Source organism: Phytophthora cinnamomi (genome assembly GCF_018691715.1).
Source record: "Phytophthora cinnamomi strain GKB4 chromosome Unknown Contig76, whole genome shotgun sequence".
Taxonomy (NCBI): Eukaryota; Oomycota; class Peronosporomycetes; order Peronosporales; family Peronosporaceae; genus Phytophthora; species Phytophthora cinnamomi.
In genome coordinates, this window is record NW_027151009.1 from 1 (window position 1) to 17,986 (window position 17,986).

Consider the following 17,986-nt stretch of genomic DNA (forward strand, 5'->3'; position numbering starts at 1 on the left):
CTCATTTCAAGCACTGGACGCTTCACCGAGATGTGAACCACGTTTTTTTTTTTCTGAAGTGGACTCCGCGCATCTGTGTAGGGCCTTTGAAAGCAGTCATCAAAATCGCCGTCAACGGCATTGGCGTGCAGCAATAGCTCCTCAAAGAATCGTTGTCTTCCAGCCATTCATCGTCTTTCCGCGCCAAGCGGACCACCAACAGCGAGGGGTTTTCTACGCTCACTACTCGAGAAATGGCCTCTTGCAGCGCCTCCACGTCGGCACCAACTGCGACCTCAACGGGAAACACCTCCACTTTTCACCATACAGCGCACAACTCAGCTCAACCTTGTTTGACATGTCAACTTGCTGGTAAATATGAAACTTTTGACTTCGTCATGCTTTACCTCAAAATCAAGACCATAGATTGATGAAGACACGACCCGTCAGTTTCCATCATCATGATTGATTTCTACTAAGGTCAATATTGAAGTATAGTTATTCTAAGAGAAAAATAAGAATTCACAATATAATACTAAAAAGTGCGATATGACGGTACTGATATTTTTTTTGCGGATCTGTCCAAAGGTTCTCCGTGGGGCTCAACCAGGGGTCTACCCTGTCGTCGGACAGGTCAGGGCACTTCGTCGCTAAATGGACTACCATGCGCGATTCTCACCCGGTGAGTACATGTGTGGCCTCATGCAGGCCATCATCCGCTGCCCGAAGCAGGAAGAGTAAGGTTACAGTTGGGCTACTGAAATAAGGTTACTTACAGGGTTACGCTTGGTTACTTTCAATAAAGTGCTTTTTATTTGTCATTATTAAAAAACATTTGTTGGGTTAAGGTACATATTCGATAATACCTATCGTCAGCATCGATCGACCTTATCACAGCAAGTAAACGAGTCGTGTTCATGCTCACAAACCATTTCCGTATCTTCGTCACACATAATCCTCTCAAAGTAAAGCTTCGCGATGAGTGGTCGTAAGTCTCATTTTGCTATTGCAGCCACTCTAGGCAGGCGTCGTCGCGCTCCTATCCGTGCGCCAGCGCTATCACATGAGGCTACTCGCTTTCTCCGCCTCAGCGGCAATAACTCTGTCGGCTGCAGATGCCGCCAAGCAAACATCCACCCACCTTCATACCCACAAGAAGGCCGGGGCGTGCACCATCGCGAACGAGTCGCAGTGTGGCGGTCAAAACTGGACCGGCAGCACGTGCCGCGCGGCCCCAAATACGAGTGCCGCTGGTCGGAGGACGTGAACGTCCAGCGCCAGTCCATCGCCACAGACAAGAGCGGTGTGCAGAAGGACTACATCGATGGAGAACACGCGTACATTGCCGATTGGGGCAATTGCACCAGCGCTGACACCGTTTGCTCCGAGCTGGCGAAACGTCTGTCTGAAGCAGTCGGACACCTTTTGGCTGTGCATGCCCGAGACGCTGCCTCCGGGCGGTGCGATATGCGGCATGAAGTGCGGTGAGTACGATTGGTTCTACCCCCACTATTGCCCCAGCGGCGAGTTTTGCAAGACATTCACAACGCTCTCGTTCTGCAAAAAGGAGGAGTTTTAGCCTCAGATTCAATGTAGAGGGAGTAAATAAGTATCTGTGCGTAAATTGAAAACAGACAAAATGTTTTACTACGATATTGTTTTGACGCGTTGTCTGTACATGTTGAGATGTCGATGCTTACCGCAAGCCTTGCGTGGCCTCTACAACAAACTACGACCTTGTACAGATTTATCTGACGGATCCTAAGATATTCCCAGGATGGTCCACCAAGTCGGGCGATGAAGTGTTGACGGGACGATGTATCACAGCTGGCAAATTGAGCCGTTCATCGCTAAGTGCGTGAAAACCTCGGCAAAGTGTCAGCAATTTCGCGGTCTCACTTTGGAATTCACTCTCCGCCGAGACACATCTTAACCGGGCTGTATCATGCATCTGTGCTACGTGGTGCTCATGGCAGTCTCCACTTTCCTCGCGAACAGCCATGCTGTCTTGGCCGCCGGTCATGCAACAGTTTCTAGCACGACAGCCAACACCGTCAATGAGGCACACCCTGCGCGCCAACGGCAGCTGAGAAGCTACAACATGAACGACTTGGAAGACGAGGAGAGGTTCCAGGTCAAACTCAGCAAGTCGAGCCTCGAGAAACTCCCTCAACATTTGCAAGCCCAAGTTCAATCCCAAACATTCAATGTCGACGCGACTTTGCGGAGGTTTACCCGAGAACGCGAGCTCCAGCAAATCGCCACGTATTTTGCGAGCCACAACGGGCTGTTTGGTGGGTGGCTTCAAAGGAGCACACTCGATAGCCTGCGCGGTGCAAGTTTGGCCCATATGAGAGCAGTGTTCACACAGTGGAAAACGCAGGGACAAGCACTGGAGAACCTCACCGTCCTGCTGAACGCTAACCCAGCAGTTAAGAAGGAGTATCGTTTCGTGGCCACCATGTACGAAGGGTTCCTGCAGATGACGGCCAGACGAACCACGTAAGATAGCTCCTACTTACCCCCCCCCCCGGTAACCTGGTAATTCATCTAAACAAAGACAGAGGCCATTCTCGTCCCCCCCCCCTCCCCGCTCACAAAAACAATGATAGATTGATAGCTTACACCATCGACGTGACTCACCTTCGAGGAACTGTGGTTCATCAGTCAAATGGGACCAGACGTACTGTGTGCTCATTCAATTTTACTCTGGCTGGTCGGCCCATCGAGCGATGGCAGTGCACCGCATGATGATAACGCCACGTTGAAGTTAGGGCGGTGCTCGTGAACCACTGCTTCCATCAACATGGCCCTCGTACGCCACTGCGATCCACAAAACTACGAGTGGTGAGTCCGGAAAGTTGGGAGGCCGCACTCGCGCTATCGGTGCAACGCAAGACCTCGCGGTCCGCCCTCCTTTCAACGCCACGAAAGACTCGTCGGGCTCTACAAGCGCGTCGTCAATCTACAAATCACCAGTGAACAGGGACAGCGATGACGAACGACACTGCCGACAAGATGCACTCGGAGGATTTCGTGCAGTTCATGAGCTTCGCCGGGGTGCTCATGCGCGCGACGGAGCACGAGCGAGCCGACCGCATCGTCACAGATCCATTTGCAGAGCCCCTCACTCGCCAGATCTCCCGCAACTCGCCCGCGGATGAAAAAGTGGACGGAGAACCTCCCGCAGCCAGAGAACTACTTCTCGATTCGCACATGCTACCTGGACGACTCCATCACACGACGCAATGCCTGTATTCACCAGGTCGTGCTCTTCCGAGCGGGACTCGACACCCGGGCCTACCGGTTGGAATCGCTGCACGACTGCCAAGTGTTCGAGGTGGATCAGAACTTCGCGCTCTTCGAACACAAAGTGGCGGTGCTGGATGCGTCGAACGCCTCGATGGTACCTGATCGCCATGAGATGGTGGTGGCTGATGTGAACGACTTCAATTGGGAGGAGAAGCTGCTGTCTGCGGGATTCGACTCGAGCGTCCCGACGTTCTGGGCTCTTGAGGGGCTGACGATGTACTTGGAGCGAGGCAGCAACATCGCGCTGCTTAAAACGATCGACATCTTGTCAGCTCCTCGTAGCGAGATCTGGGGCGATGTTGGAGGCCAAGCATTAGAGGAAGGTGGGGTTGCAGCTTTCAAGCAGGTGGACGAGCTCAGTCAAGCGGAATTAGGCACGCATCTGTTTAGACTCGGCGAAGATGACGCGATGCACGGCGTCTTCAGCGAACTCCCGTGGGAACTGACGTTGCAGGCGAATTTGGTGGAGTCTGGGACGCACTTTGGTCGGAAGTGGGAACCAATTCTATCGGCAAACAAGGCACCAGTGCCGTTTTCTTTTGTTCACGGGGTGAAGCATAGCACTGAGTAGTTTGTAGCACCAGGAAAACACGTTGAGAAGAAGAATTTGTATTTGCGATATAATACTGTGACTTGCAGCGCAAGTCCTACAACTCCAGCCTGGCTCAGTACGTGACGGTGCGGTGCAGACGGCTCTCTTTACAGGTGATACAGATGCACCGGCCATCGACGATCGGACAGCTCAGCGCTTTCGTGTGATACACTTCTCCCTTGTGGTAGTGACAGAACTCGCGATCACACAAGCAACAGTAGTGCAAGATGCGCCGGTCCAGCGTCGCAGTGAACGGCACCTTCTTCTTGTATCGCGGATCGTGGCACACATGACACTGGTTGCGTAGGGCTCGGGCCTCCGATGGAAGATGCTTGAGCTCCGGAACCGGGACCATGTACGTGGATCGGCTGGAGCTGGTTACCAGTCCGAACTGGTTCGTGGCCTGCACAACGAACTTGTACGTCTCCCCATGATGAAGCTTCTCCACGATCACAGTCGTCGGCAGCGGCAGAGTTAGCAGCTTGATCCACTTCACTTCTTCGGTCTTCGTACGAGTCCATCGCACAGTGTAGCACACGATAGGAACACCGTTATCTACCGGCTTCTCCCACGACACACGAGCAGCGGCACTTTCCACGGTTGTTTTGCTCGTCTCGACTTCCACTGTCACGCGCGTAGGCATGTTGGGCGGCAGTCGACGAAGCAATCGAAGCAGCGAGTCCGCATCTCCGTAGATAATTCCCCGAATTGGTAGCATTACAACCAACAGAATCACGATAGCGTCATCCAGCCACCAGAAGTATATCTTCAGCAGGCCCCACAAGCTCAGTCGGTGGTCGAAGTCGTCGTCCGAGTCGGCGTCCTCCGCATTTTCAGCATATTCAGTCGTATCTGCCTCCGCATTCCGTTTGCGCTTACTCTGGGAAGACAGCGAGCGTGAGGACCGCGCTTTTCCCGAGTTGGGCAGCATAGGCGGCGAGGAGCCTGCACCTGACGAAGCTGAGGACGCTGTAATACTCGCGAGGGCGTCATCGCAGCGTACAAACGTGTGCGGGCTACGTCCGTACGAGTTCCAGGTCGTAAGGCGGTAAACCACGTGCTGGTCGGGCTCCGCAACATCGAGAAATTCGGTATCAGCCCCAGTAAACATCGGCACCCAGGTCGACTCGCCAGGACTGCGGCGTTGCAGTTGATATCGCTGTGGCGCGTTCTCAGCCGGCACCCAGGCAATCTGAAGCAGCACCTTGTCCTGCGCAGTCGAGCCTTCTGCCGTGCACACACTCGACACGACTGCTTCCGGCTTCCGTCCCATACCCAGGTACTTCATCTGCAAGAACATGGCCAGCTGGTGGCGGTGCAGCTCGCTGTGCACGCCGATCTCCTGCAGCCTGGCCCCGTCGTTTGCCATGAGCAGCGGGAACGTGTACCCGGAGATGGAGTTGGTGCGAAACACCTCGCTGTACTGCGGGAGCTGCACGGCGTAGGCCACCCAGTCAGCCACCTCGGCCACGGTCATCTCGGCGCCCACGCTCTCCCAGCGCTCGTCCAGCTCCTTCCACGAGATGACGGCGTCGTGGTCGCTGTCCAGCTTCTTGAGCGCCGTGTCCACGTCCTGGTCGCTCTGGGCCCTGGTCTTGAGCTCCGACAGGTCCAGGCCGCCGCTGTCATCCGTGTCCAGCAGGTGGTGCAGCTTGTCCTTGATCTGCTGGATCTCTCGGCGCCCCACGCGGCCGTCGTGGTCGAAGTCGGCCAGCAAGCTCTCTGCAGTTCCCGTCGCAAGCACAAAAGTGAGCACTTCAGAGCACACAGAGCACGGGCCGCTTTAGTACGGAGGTGCCACCGCAGCATGGACGTAAAAGCGCAAATAAAAGCATGTCTGCGTGGCGAAATCGGTGTTTTAACGCACGAAACGCTTTTACGTCAGTGCTCTGGACGTACCGACTTCGGGATCCTGGTGGGTTTTATTGCGCTTGCTGGGCTTCTTGCGCGCCACGACGTCGTCGACGGCACTGCCGGCCATCGTCACCGCCATTTCCATGAGCTTGTCTGATGCAAAACGTAAACGCGTTAAAACGTGTTGATACGGAATAATAACACGCGGTGGAGTACCTTTCGAGCGTGGCGTGACGACGTCCTTGGCGGCCACTGGCGCCGCCAGCAGCAGCGCGACCAGCGCAGCTACAGCTGCCACAGTCAGCAGAGACGTCCGCCGTCGCGTGGAGCGGCTGGCAACGCGCCCGCAGCGACAGGAAGCGCGCGGGTCTCGCAGGGGCGGCCCCATTTTCGAGCTCTATCCACGCGGCAAAACGTTAAATGATGCGAAAAAAGCAGCCGGGTTTATTTTGACAAAAATAGGGTACGCTAACTACGGCTTCGTTGCATACGAAATCGTAGTTATTGTACCCCATTTTGTCAATTAAACTTTCGTCACAAACGTGTCAGCTGGTTTTCGCGTGGTCGCATCGTTCCACCGAGCTTGCCAGAGCAGGAGATTCGAGTCAGGCGGAGCTGGTGGCGCATGCTGCCAGGCCAGCGCGTTGGCTGGCCAAGCAAGGCTGAAGAGATGCATATAGACGGCTGCAAAAGCAGGCTCGCCCTTGCGATCGCGATCCTGAAGCATTTGAGTCGCGTTGTGCCTCTTCGCTGGCTGTACACGTGGCCGTTTCCGGCAGCTGAAACGATGCGCTACTATTGCAGTGCAATGCTGGTGAGATACACACTGCTACTGCTGCTGATGGAGGCCGTTGGGATCAACTTGAGCCCAACTTGCGGCAATGACTGCGGCAGTGAAACGATGCACGTTGTGATCGCAGCGAGCGACATGATATATGGGGAGTGGCACTCCGCTGACCAGCCCGCGCACACAGCCAAGCGTCGGTGCTGGCGTGCGCTTCAACAGCAGCAGGAGGCTGTCGCTGCGGGCAAGGCTATGTATCTGAGTTAACGCGGCGACACGAACGCGTCATCGAAACTCGCTTTGGACTGAAAGCGTCATTGTTCAGTCAGCGCCAACCTCGCCTTAATGCCCCTTTCAGGCTCGACTGGGCGAGCAAGTCAATTGGGTTTGTCGAGCGGCAAGCATGGAGTGTTGTGCAGGATGCTGTGCCTCTAACACCTCCTGGGTGATAGGCGTGTGCCGGACTTCAAGCTGATCGCCCAGCGTACACGATGGACTTGTCGTCTAGGTCATTGTTTCCCGTTTTTGGCTTTGACCCACGTGCGTTGTCTCTAAATCGCCGCCATCTTTTGCATTACTGGTTTAGCGGACCACCCTAACAACAGCACAGTATGCAGATCTGCTTGTTTTCAACTTTCGTTTCGAGCGAGTCCACGCAACAACAAAAAGCTAAGACCACCAATTGGATTGCGTGTAGGCTCGAAGCTGTGTCTTGCTGTTTAGCTAGGCACTCTCAATTCGCCTGTATCAACCCACTCCACCACACAAAACGCACACTCTGTCTTACAGTGACGAAACTTCTTGTGGCGTCGCTTGCCTCGCCACATGAACCTTCGCTGCGGCGGAAGTGGAAGTTGGCTTCATCTTGTTTTGTACCCATCTTGCTGAGTGTTGGTCTTTTTTTCGGTTCAGGAGATTCGCGGCGAACAGCTGCGCTCAATCGCCATTATGGCTCCAACGGCGGACGTGGGGCTGACAGCGCTGCTGCGCCAAGTGCGCTCCGAGTTCGCGCAGCCCGGCGCCGCTGTAGCTGCGGAGCACCTGCCCGCGGAGGTGGAGGAGGGCAACGTCGAGTACAAGCTGCAGCTGCTGGAGCCGGCGCCCGAGCGGCTGCGGCAGCTGACCACGCAGATGCACTGGCGCCTGAACGAGGGAAGCGGCGCCGCCTTCTACGAGCTCGGCGTACGGGACAATGGGGAGCTGCTGGGGCTCTCGGAGGACGCGCTGCTGCGCTCGCTGGGCTCGCTCGCGCGGTGAGCTGCATAGTACTTTTCATACTACTATTTAGTGGCTGGAAGTACTATTTCCAGAGTGCTATCTGAAGTTGAAGTTGGCTGGAAAAATGTAGCCATCTTGATTGACACGGGTGTTCATCTTGATTGATGCAGGATGTGCCGCGTGGTGCACGCCGAGATGACGCTGGCCAAGTTCAGAGCTGGACGCGACGCGAACCACCGCGCCGCGAGGATACAGGTCACTAGGGTGCTGGAGCATAACGCCACCAAGCGGCTCCGAGGTGGGGGGAGCAGCTACTGCAGTTACATGTAGTGTATTATGGCTACTTTTTTCTGATAACCATTTGCCTGTGATGGTGTCTGCTAGTGTCGGTGATCGGGGACTTTGAGAGCGGCAAGTCGACGCTGGTGGGGGTACTGACGCGCGGCTGTCTGGACGACGGCGCTGGGCTTGCCAGGATGCAGGTGTGTCGCCACCGCCACGAGTTGGAGAACGGCTGCACGTCGAGTGTGAGCGAGCACACGATCGCCGTGGCTGCGGACGGCCACTTCCGCTGCACGGACGAGCTGCCAACGTGCGACTTCGGTGACAGCGACGAAGAGGCCGAGGAGACGCAGACGCAGAGGAGGCAGGAGAGTTTCATCACGCTCAGCGATCTGGCGGGGCACAAAAAGTACCTCAAGAGCACGGCGTCCGGACTCGCCGGCCAGTTCCCGGACTATGCCATGCTAGTGGTGGATGCTGTGAGAGGCGTTCGGGACATGACGCTCGAGCACGTAAAGATCGCCACGGCGCTGGAAGTGGCCATTTTTGTGGTAATAACCAAAACGGATCACGCGACCGAAGAGCGAATACAGCAGTCGCTGGTTGAGGTCGCGGATCTGCTACAAGCTTTTTGCCCTTGCCAGAGGGTTGTTCTGGCTCCGCAAAGCACCGACACCAGCACGGGCGAGAAAGAGGACCTGCAGAAGCTTACCACGGCGTCGACAGTGCCGGTATTCCGGGTCTCGAGTGTGGATGGTAGAGGTTTGGACGTGTTGCAAGGGTATCTGACCGTACTCGAGCCCAAGCGCGTGTGGGCTGCCAAGGCGAAGACGCCCGCAGAGTTTCAGGTCAACCAAGCCTACGATATCGAGGACGAAGGCACGATTGTAACGGGACTGGTTCAAGCGGGGACGTTCTGCGTGGGTGAGCGAATGCTGCTTGGGCCAGACGCTGATGGCCAATTTTGCGATGTTGCAGTGGAGAGCATCGAAGTGCAGCACAAGGCGGCGCAAAGCTTGAGCGCCGGCGAGACTGGTGCCGTGCTTATACGCTTCTTGGCCGCTGCTCAGCCGGCCCACCGCATCCGGAAAGGCACCATGCTTGTGCACCCGAGTGTTCGCCCGATGGCTACGCGCCAGTTCGACGCTGAGCTGCACTTCCTGCCCGACGCACGTACGTTTCGCGAGAACTTCCAAGCGGTCATCCACGCAGGACAAGTTCGGCAGATGGCAAAGATCGTCCGACTAGGAGACCCCAGCGGCGTACCCACCACGTCGCCGTCGACGCTTCCGCCTGCCACGACAATGTGCCGCTTCGAGTTCATGTATTGGCCGGAGTACATCCGTCCAGACCTACCGCTCGTGCTACGCGAAGGCAGCACCCAAGCAGTTGGGCGAGTGGTGAGAGCCCTGCCTTATTTCCAAAAGGAGCAGCGAGCAACTCGCGTGCCATCCTGCTGACATCCACCGCCGACGAATTCCTGAGCAAGCTAACGCGCAGACTGTGAGCTATATTTGCGAGCCAATGCAGAGAGGAGTGCAATGCAGAGAGGAGTGCAATGCAGAGAGGAAGATAGCTATTTCCACCCTGTGAGTACGTGTTCACCCACGTTCTGCCATCGTTGGCACCTTCATGGTCGCTTGACCGCAGGGCCTAAAAAAAGAGGAGCGACGCAGCAAAATCGCCAAGCTATCAAACGCTCCAAGTGCGGGGCTTGAGGTCTTTTGGTGTGCAGCGTTCACGAGTGGCAGAGGTGAGTGTGTGTGTGAAAACGTCGGAGGGGTAGTTGCAGCGAGCGAGTGGGGGACATCTCCTATGGTTTCACCGGACGCTACCGAGGTGAATCCTGCAAATGGTCATGACACGAAACAAGCAAGCGGGATGCACTTAGACCTGGACAATATCACGGGTGCAGATCGTTCGAAGATGCAACAGCAACAAGAGGAGGAAGAGCCCAAGAAGAAGACCAAAATCCGCAAACGTCGTGGGCCTCGAGCTCAGACGATTGAGGAGGTCTTCGCGACGCTCAGCAATGCCCGATCATCGGGGCTGAATCCACCGCCGGAACGTATTGTGCTCACACCACGCTCTGCCGAAGCTTGTCTGCGCTGTGGCGTAAATCCTGAGACCCTCAAGATCCGAGACCTGGACTCGTTTTACGACCCGGATGTCACTGCAGCCGTTCAGCGAATGCGCCACGAGGCGTACTCATTACGGCGACACGAGGAGATGCAGGCGTTGAGAACTGAGAAGCGAAAATTGATCGAGACTGAAGACCGCGGGACTGGAAATACAATGCCAGCTCGACTTGTTGCGGTCGCGGGATCAAAGCGAGCTATCAAAGCCCCAGCACGTGCAAGTTCTGAAAACGCGGACGGTCCTCCCTCCATGTCTTCGGGGCATCTAGTTCTCCAGGCAAGAAGGGTTCGTCAGCTTTATTGGAGATCGAGCGACAGAGACTCGAAAAGGTTAAGCAACGGCAAGAGCGCGAGCTTGAGCAAATGCTGGAGTTCGAGATGAAGATGAATCGGCTGCAGCAAGAGGCTGCGGAGAAGATGGAGCGCGAAAAAAGACAGCATGAGGCCATGGAGCGCTCGCGAATGCGCTTTGCTCAAGAGCTGGCAGCTGAAAAGCGAGCTCGGGAGATCAAGAAAAAAGGCTCAACTTGATGCTGAAGAAGAGAGGCGAAAAGATTTAGCAGCACATTTAGCTGCTCGAGATCGTGCGCTAGCTGAAGAAAAGGCTCGACAGGACAAGCTGAGGCGAATCGAGGCGCGTGAGCGGGAAGAAGAGCGTAAAATTAAGGCTGAAGAGCACCGAGCACAGACAGAAGCACTGCTTCATGCCCAGCAAATGGAGATTCAAGCACGGCTGCGCGAGCTAGACTTGGCGGAGAAGGCACGTGACGAAATGGTTGAACAGCAACGGGCAGAGCGCGCTGTAGCGATGGATGCTCGTCGTCGTGAGGTCACCTTACGGATCCGGAAAAACCTTCGAGCCTCGAAGAAGCTGGAAGCACAGCGCAAGCGTGACATTCAACGAAAGCAAGCAGCTAGTGAAGCCCTGCGGCGAGCTCACGAGGACGAAGAACGTCGATCTAGGGAGTTGCAGGCGCAGCAGCAATTGTCTCTAGAAAGAAAGCGTCAATTAGTGTTAGAGGAGGCTCGACGGGAAGAAGCTCGGAAGAAAGAGGAGCTGCTTCAACGACAACGAGAGATTGACCTGAACGTTCAGCAGGTGCAGAAAAACCAGCAGCACCAACGTGCTTTACGCAGTGAATATCGGAAGTTGCAGGCACAGTTGAAGCTCGACAAGGTGGAGAGGATGAAGCGGATTCAAGAGTATCAGCGGCTGGAGATGCTGCGTAAAATGCAAGACACAGAAGCTCGAACGCAGCACATGCTGAATGAAAAGGAATCGCTCGTGAACCGTCGAAAGCAGCTCGCGATCAAGACCAAGATTCAGCGCGACCTGATCATGCGTACAATGGAGAACGTCAAGATCACGAAAAGTGGCATCAAGCCTCCAAGACGATCGAGAAGGTACTTAACGGAGGCTCCACGAATCGCTCAATAGGCTCTCGCTCCCCTTCGCACTCACCCGCGAAGTCCATCGGGAAGGAGCGCCCGAAATCAAGTTCGAGTGTCGTTGGCCGGCAAACTTCCTTGCCGACGCTTAGTCGACCGACTACACCCAGCGGGGCTGGTAACTCTAATCAAGATTACCAGCAGTCCAAGGTATTCCGACCACCGTCGCCACCTCCGACCAAAACGGCATTCAAATTTACGAAAGAGGCTCAGGAGGCTCAAGCAGGAGTGGCAGTGGAGCACAGCCGTACTTCTCTCCGTATGATGCTGTGCCCGGAGCCAGCCTCCCGAAGAAGGGTAAGCACGTTCAGTCTGCGGTGTTTTAGAGCTTGACATCGATAACATGAATGCAACGAAAAGCATTTTTGGGGATGGAGTGGGAAGTATGATGCTTGATGCGTCAACGCGCCAGCCACAGGCAAGCGATATGTGTGCTGACTAGCAAGACTTGAGTCCAGTCGCGTCTGGTTTTCAGGTTTCCTGAACCACTCGCGCGACTGGCAAGTAATGCATGTCCCTCTTGGTTCTTGCGAGTCGACGATTGTAGGCCGGAAATTGTGCTGACCCCGTCGCTGGTGTCGAGCTCGACCGCCAGGCGGGACACCAGGACGACAATGGAATGCCGCTCTTGAACCACAACCACAGACCTGAATTTGCTTTGGTCGTTGCGGAGACACTCGAAATGGCGATCGAGGAGACGATGGACGTCGCCGCGGCGTTCCAGATCAACCTGGGGGCATCGCTAGGCACGTTGCTAGGCGGGTGCATCGTCTTTAGCAAGTACTTGCTCCGAGTTGTGAACCCGCGCGCGATGGCGGTGTGGCTCAGTTTCGCCGGAGGACTCACGCTCTTCCAGTCGCTCGTGGTGCTGCTCCCAAACTCGATGTTCGAGTTCACGGACGCGTTCAGCAACAACGAGTCTAGAGGCAGGGACGACGATACCGTAATGGGCCAGGCGTGGCTCACAACAACCGGTTGCTTCGGAGTCGGCATCATGCTCAACCACTTCTTGGATCTGCTGGTGAAGCAGTTGACCCCGGGCCAGCGCCAGAGCCTTTTCGCGCGGAACCACGCGCGTGACACGTGCCAAGCCTCCCTCGAAGCTGGAGTCCCGGAGCTCAAGTCCCCAGTGGACATCCTGCAGAGTCGACACTTTTTGCGGGTGGACGAGTCTACAAAGGAGAAGCTACTGCGCCTTGGGGTCCTGAACGTCATCGCGATTTCCATCCACAACATCCCAGGAGGGGTAGCGACGATGGTGGCGTCGTCTGAGCACACCTTTATCGGCCTCGCACTCGCCATCGGTGTCGGTCTGCACAATATCGCGGAGGGCATCGCCGTGGCGGCACCCATGTACTTCGCCACCGGCAGCAAGTGGAAGGGGATCATGTGGTGCATCGTGGCGTCCATTGCTCAACACCTCGGGGGCTTCCTGGCCTTTGGCATTATGGGCAAGAACGCCGACAATTTCTCGCAAGGAGTGCTATATGGGCTCGTATCGGGCATGCTCGCGTGCATCACCATGAAGGAGATTTTCCCCACTGCGAGTATGTACGCCAATGGACGCGTGCACCTCGTCTCCGCTGGAGGCCTCTTTGGGATGGTCTTCATGGCCGCCAGTCTCATCCTGTTCAAGTACATGGGCGTCTAACTAGTTACAGCTAGCTAACGCCCGTTCTTATATAATAGACATCGATGGTATTTTGCAGAGCTGCCCACTTTCTTGAGTGGCCAGTGCCCGACAACGAAATCGTGGCGATCCCACTGCGTGCTCTAGCGTCGTCGTCAGGGCAGAGACAGTCGACAAGAGCTTGCTGTGAAAGTAGCTGCAGTCAGGTTGCGTGCCATGGCAACGATGGAGTTGCAATTGATCGGGAGGACGACGAGTAGAAGCTTCACTTGGATAGCTGTGATCACCTGTAGCGACGAGAAGCAACGCAACTTTGTAACGGAGACCAAGTGTAGTGGACAGCGGACTGCAGAGAGCCCTCATTCCACTTGATGGGCGCAGTGACGATCAGGTGCGACCCGGGCGGCGAGATACACTTGGTTGACAGCTCGCAGCTCAAACGCTTAGACTTTTACCGAGCTCGAAATCGATGCCAGCTGAGGAGACTGCGACTGTCTTCGCCGCGCCTAAGGCGCGAGATATATGAGGCAAGTAGCGCCTCGCAGTAGCGCTAGTTGCGCTGGTTTTTGAAAGCGCCCCTGGCCTCAAGCCGCCGCTATGTCAGACTTCCCGCTAGCTTCGGATGCACCTGTGGCGCGCGTTGGGCTGTCCCCAAAAATCGACGCCATCTGAACTGCGGGCGGCATGCCATCTCGGTAGCCAGGCGGCGTGTGTTGCTGGCGGCCACTACACAATTTGCATCAAGTCCTCACTCACCTCATCTCGTTCACCACTGCGGACATGGGCATCACGGAGGAGAAACAGCTCGATCTCACCCCGACGTTCGGGCTCAACGCGGTGGCCGCGATGTTCACGATCTTCGGAGGCTGCGTGATCTTCAGCAACAAACTGCTGCAGCTCGCCAGCCCCATGTTCATGGCGGTGCTGCTCAGCGTCTCTGGCGGCATTACGCTCTTCCAGGCGCTCGTAGTGCTGTTCGCCAACTCGTTCAGCGAGTTCGATGACGCGTTCGCGAGAAACAACGGCGACAGCGGCTCAGACGGAGACGACGACGACAAAGGCAGCGCCTGGCTGGCGGCGACGGGCTGCTTCGGAGGCGGCATCCTCGTCAGCTACATGATCGACTTCATCGTCAAGAAGCTCACCCCCGGCCAGAACATGAACGGCACGGCACGAATGGAGGCCGAGCGCTTTTCGTTCGAGGACGGGCCCATCGAGGTAAAGCCGCCCGTCGAGCTCGTCCAGAACCAAGGCAGCGACGTGTTCATCAAGATGGACGAGGCGGCCAAGGAGAAGCTCCAGCGCATGGGTGTGCTCAGCGCCATCGCCGTGGGCATTCACAACATCCCTGAGGGTATGGCCACCTTCGTGGCGTCTTCCGAGCACGCGTGGATCGGCCTCTCACTCGCCATCGGCGTCGCTCTGCACAACGTCGCTGAGGGCATCGCCGTCGCGGCGCCGATCTACTTCGCGACGGGCAGCACGTGCCGCGGCCTGTTGTGGTGCCTTTTGTCTGCCATTGCACAGCACATTGGCGGCGTCATCGCGTTCGCGGCGCTCGGCATGAACGTCGACAACGAAACACAGGGCGCCTTGTACGGCCTGTGTGCTGGTATGCTGGCGGGTATCGCGATGAAGGAGATCATCCCGACCGCGTACATGTACGCCAACGGACGGATGCACCTCGTGTCGGCCGGCTCGCTGGGCGGCATGTTCCTCATGGCCGTCGCCCTCATCTTCTTCAAGTACATTGGCGTGTAGGCGCCGCAAGGGACGAGCGCGCACGCGCAGCATTTTTTAGTAACCCACCCGTTAGTTATGTGTAAGCGAGCTCGTAGTGAATACAATCCTGTCACCTGTCCAGATTGTTTGCATCGAGGACCCGACGTTCACTGTCCGGTTGAAGTGGGTGGCCCAATTTACAGTTAGTGCTGGCTACTTTCGCGGAGTTCAGCTCGCGCGTGTCAACTGGAACTTCGCCGCCCGCCATCCGTCCCCCACGCCTAATGAACGCTGCAGAGTCTTTCGGTACTGTTGCGGATCTGGTTCATGTCCACCAACCGCCTAAGAATTACTTCGTCCATCCTTGATGGCGAACTGGCCACTGAGCTGACAATGGCCAGGTCCAGCGATGCTAGTTGCATACCATTCTACAACTTGTCCAGCAGTACCTAGCCCACGGCCAAGCATACTATGGCGTTCGAGGACGATAGCCCCCTGAACCTGGCGATAGCGTTCGGCGTGAATGGGGAGCCGCGTTGATGATGTTGGTGGGCGGAATGGTGGTCTTCAGCAGCAAATTGCTGCGGGCGGCCAACCCGCTGGTTCTGGCTTTGGCGCTCGGAACATCGGGAGGAGTCACGCTGTTCATCGCGCTGGTGCCGCTGTTCACCAACTCTATGTCGGAATTTGAGGATGCCTTCACATCGGATATCGAAAAGTCTGGCTCCGGATCGGACGACAGCGACACTATCAAGGGCGACGCCTAGCTCGCGACAACTGCTTGCTTCGGCGGGGCATTCTCATCAGCTATATCATTGACTTCATCGTGCAACAGCTTACCCTCGGCCAGAACCCCAACGGAACCGCGCGCACCCAAGAAATGACGCGTGATTCACTGGACTCGTCAAGTGGCAAGGTGGATCTTAGACCCCCGGTTGAGTTCATCGAGGACGCCGATCTGGACGTCTTCATCCGTATGGACGAGTCGGCCAAGCAAAAGCTGCAGGCTATGGGCATTTTAAGTGCCATCGCGGTGGGCATTCACAATATCCCAGAGGGGGTGGCTACCTTCGTGGCTTCCTCGGAGCAACTATACATTGGCACGTCGTTGGCGATTGGTGTCGGTATACATAACATTACGGAATGGATCGCGGTCGCGGCGCCAATCTACTTCGCTACCGGCAGCCGATGTAAGGCGCTGATGTGGTGCTTCTGGTCGACTGTCGCGCAGCATATTGGTGAAATTATCGCGTATGCGAGCATGGGCATGGACGCTGACAACCTCACCCAGGCAATTTTATACGGAATGTCGTCGGGGATGATTGTTGGTATTGTCGTGAAGGAACTAATTCCCACTGCGTATTTGTATGCGAATGGACGGATGCATCTCGTGTCGGCGGGGGCGCTCTTAGGGACCTGTTTAATGGCAGCGTGATTGATATTTTCAAGTTCATCGGAATGTAGCCATAGCCACAAGTTGAAAATACATGTGGAGTGAGTTCAGTATTGTACTTCCCAGTAGCTCATCACTGGGCTACCTAGCTTCCACCCTTGTCTCGTGTGTGTTATTCTCAGTTTAAGACATCGACAGTGAAAGGCACAGTACTTCACTCTGGATGAAGGGTGGATCGTGAATCTACTGGATCTGAGGCATGAGAATGATGCTGATGCTACGGCTGTAAGAATGAATGCTTCGTGTTGAGAACTTAAAGCACGCGGAAATGTAAAGCCCTAACAGGGCAATGTGTACTCCGAATGAATGTGCAGAATGAATCGGATGCAGGGTGTTGAAGGGACTAACTTTACCTCTTCAGTTGAGACGCACAACTTGGAGTCCTTGATCAAGTCTGAACGCTACATGGACTTATTTGGAGCAGTGGAAATCCTTGCCGTTGGCCTTGCACGTCTCACCTGTAATGCAGTGATCGTACATCCAGTTGCTGGTGCCGTCTGCCTGCCCGCACAAGCCACCAGTGGGGAGAGTTGCAGGCATGCACTGCGAATAGTAGTTGGAGTGCTTGACACAGACACTGGTCGTGGTCTTACACTGAGTGCTGGCCTTGCTGCAGTCTTCCCAATCGTTCATATACGTCACCGTTGGAGGCGCTGTTGTTGCAGGGGGAGCCGTCGTGGGGGCAGCGGTCGTAGTGGATCTGCAGTGGAAATCGGTGCCAACAGCCTGGCACGTCTCCCCAGTAATGCAGTGGTTATCAAACTTCCACACGCTCGTGCCGTCGTTCTGACCGCATAGGGCACCAGTGGGGAGTACTGCAGGCATACACTGCGAGAAGTAGTTGGAGTGTTTGACGCACGTGCTGGTCGAAACCTTGCACACCGAGCCTGTCTTGGAGCAATCTTCCCAGTCACCAATCTGCAGTGCCGGAGGCGCAGTCGAAGACGAAGCCTCCTTCCGGCCAGAGCTCCTGTGGTGGTGGCGACGACGCGTTCCCGGTTTCACGCAGCGGAAGTCCGTGCCCTTTGCGTCACACTTCTCGTCAGCGGGGCAGTGGTCGTAGAGCCAGTCGTTGGTGCCGTCAGACTGCCCGCACAGGTCACCCGAAGGCAATACCGCAGGCTTGCACTGCGAGTAATACTTGGAGTGGCGGACGCAGACGCTGGACGACGACTCGCAGCCCACGTCATCGGCGCAGGCTTCCCAGTCGCCCACGAAAGTGGAGTACGTAACGACCGAATTGACACCAGCTTCGACATCTTCGTGCGTACCGGATCCCGACGAAGTGCTGTTGGCCAGTGACCCGTTCACATCCGTAGCGTGGACACTGGAGACGGCTGCGAGAGCAATGGAGGCGAGCACGTAGATCTGCATCGTTGGTAGCGAGTGTTGAGAAGTTGGACTGTAGGGCGCGGAGACGTTGACAGTTGGCGAGCTGCTGTCGAAGCTGTGAGGCAAATTGAAAAGTGGGGAAGAGGAGCATCGTCCAAGCTCTCAGTGCCTCAACCAACAAACTGGGGATTGTCCGGTGATGGAGCGTCGAAGAGGCATAACGGACAACTGAAGTTCGTTT

At 56.1% G+C, this 17,986-nt stretch overlaps 10 protein-coding genes across 10 annotated transcripts; 7 read left to right on the top strand and 3 right to left on the bottom strand.

The window, feature by feature from the left end:
- Positions 1-2,214: 2,214 nt before the first annotated feature.
- On the bottom strand, positions 2,215-3,047 carry IUM83_17810 (uncharacterized protein; the record flags this gene model as incomplete). Its single annotated transcript, XM_067942778.1, has 3 exons — positions 2,215-2,305; positions 2,386-2,455; positions 2,956-3,047. Coding segments are annotated over 3 exons (253 nt in total), but the record flags the coding sequence as incomplete, so codon positions are not given.
- Positions 3,048-3,139: 92 nt separating this feature from the next.
- IUM83_17811 (putative O-methyltransferase) lies at positions 3,140-3,862 on the top strand (the record flags this gene model as incomplete). Its single annotated transcript, XM_067942779.1, has 1 exon — positions 3,140-3,862. The coding sequence occupies one exon, from the start codon at positions 3,140-3,142 to the stop codon at positions 3,860-3,862; it is 723 nt and encodes a 240-aa protein (XP_067785775.1).
- Positions 3,863-3,956: 94 nt separating this feature from the next.
- Positions 3,957-6,125, bottom strand: IUM83_17812 (Cell surface glycoprotein STIM, contains SAM domain; the record flags this gene model as incomplete). Its single annotated transcript, XM_067942780.1, has 3 exons — positions 3,957-5,605; positions 5,783-5,890; positions 5,954-6,125. 3 exons carry the CDS (start codon positions 6,123-6,125, stop codon positions 3,957-3,959), a joined length of 1,929 nt encoding a protein of 642 aa, XP_067785783.1.
- Positions 6,126-7,469: 1,344 nt separating this feature from the next.
- Positions 7,470-9,481, top strand: IUM83_17813 (putative GTP-binding protein; the record flags this gene model as incomplete). The annotated part of the gene is made up of 4 exons (XM_067942781.1): positions 7,470-7,774; positions 7,910-8,037; positions 8,124-8,572; positions 8,666-9,481. 4 exons carry the CDS (start codon positions 7,470-7,472, stop codon positions 9,479-9,481), a joined length of 1,698 nt encoding a protein of 565 aa, XP_067785747.1.
- A 355-nt stretch (positions 9,482-9,836) lies between these two features.
- IUM83_17814 (Reticulocyte-binding protein 2 a) lies at positions 9,837-11,597 on the top strand (the record flags this gene model as incomplete). The annotated part of the gene is made up of 2 exons (XM_067942782.1): positions 9,837-10,258; positions 10,559-11,597. 2 exons carry the CDS (start codon positions 9,837-9,839, stop codon positions 11,595-11,597), a joined length of 1,461 nt encoding a protein of 486 aa, XP_067785785.1.
- Positions 11,598-12,290: 693 nt separating this feature from the next.
- IUM83_17815 (Zinc (Zn2)-Iron (Fe2) Permease (ZIP) Family) lies at positions 12,291-13,259 on the top strand (the record flags this gene model as incomplete). Its single annotated transcript, XM_067942783.1, has 1 exon — positions 12,291-13,259. One exon carries the CDS (start codon positions 12,291-12,293, stop codon positions 13,257-13,259), a length of 969 nt encoding a protein of 322 aa, XP_067785784.1.
- A 759-nt stretch (positions 13,260-14,018) lies between these two features.
- Positions 14,019-14,999, top strand: IUM83_17816 (Zinc (Zn2)-Iron (Fe2) Permease (ZIP) Family; the record flags this gene model as incomplete). The annotated part of the gene is made up of 1 exon (XM_067942784.1): positions 14,019-14,999. One exon carries the CDS (start codon positions 14,019-14,021, stop codon positions 14,997-14,999), a length of 981 nt encoding a protein of 326 aa, XP_067785802.1.
- Positions 15,000-15,499: 500 nt separating this feature from the next.
- On the top strand, positions 15,500-15,727 carry IUM83_17817 (Zinc (Zn2)-Iron (Fe2) Permease (ZIP) Family; the record flags this gene model as incomplete). Its single annotated transcript, XM_067942785.1, has 1 exon — positions 15,500-15,727. One exon carries the CDS (start codon positions 15,500-15,502, stop codon positions 15,725-15,727), a length of 228 nt encoding a protein of 75 aa, XP_067785786.1.
- A 113-nt stretch (positions 15,728-15,840) lies between these two features.
- On the top strand, positions 15,841-16,395 carry IUM83_17818 (Zinc (Zn2)-Iron (Fe2) Permease (ZIP) Family; the record flags this gene model as incomplete). Its single annotated transcript, XM_067942786.1, has 1 exon — positions 15,841-16,395. One exon carries the CDS (start codon positions 15,841-15,843, stop codon positions 16,393-16,395), a length of 555 nt encoding a protein of 184 aa, XP_067785788.1.
- A 429-nt stretch (positions 16,396-16,824) lies between these two features.
- Positions 16,825-17,787, bottom strand: IUM83_17819 (putative lectin; the record flags this gene model as incomplete). The annotated part of the gene is made up of 1 exon (XM_067942787.1): positions 16,825-17,787. The coding sequence occupies one exon, from the start codon at positions 17,785-17,787 to the stop codon at positions 16,825-16,827; it is 963 nt and encodes a 320-aa protein (XP_067785787.1).
- Positions 17,788-17,986: the final 199 nt, after the last annotated feature.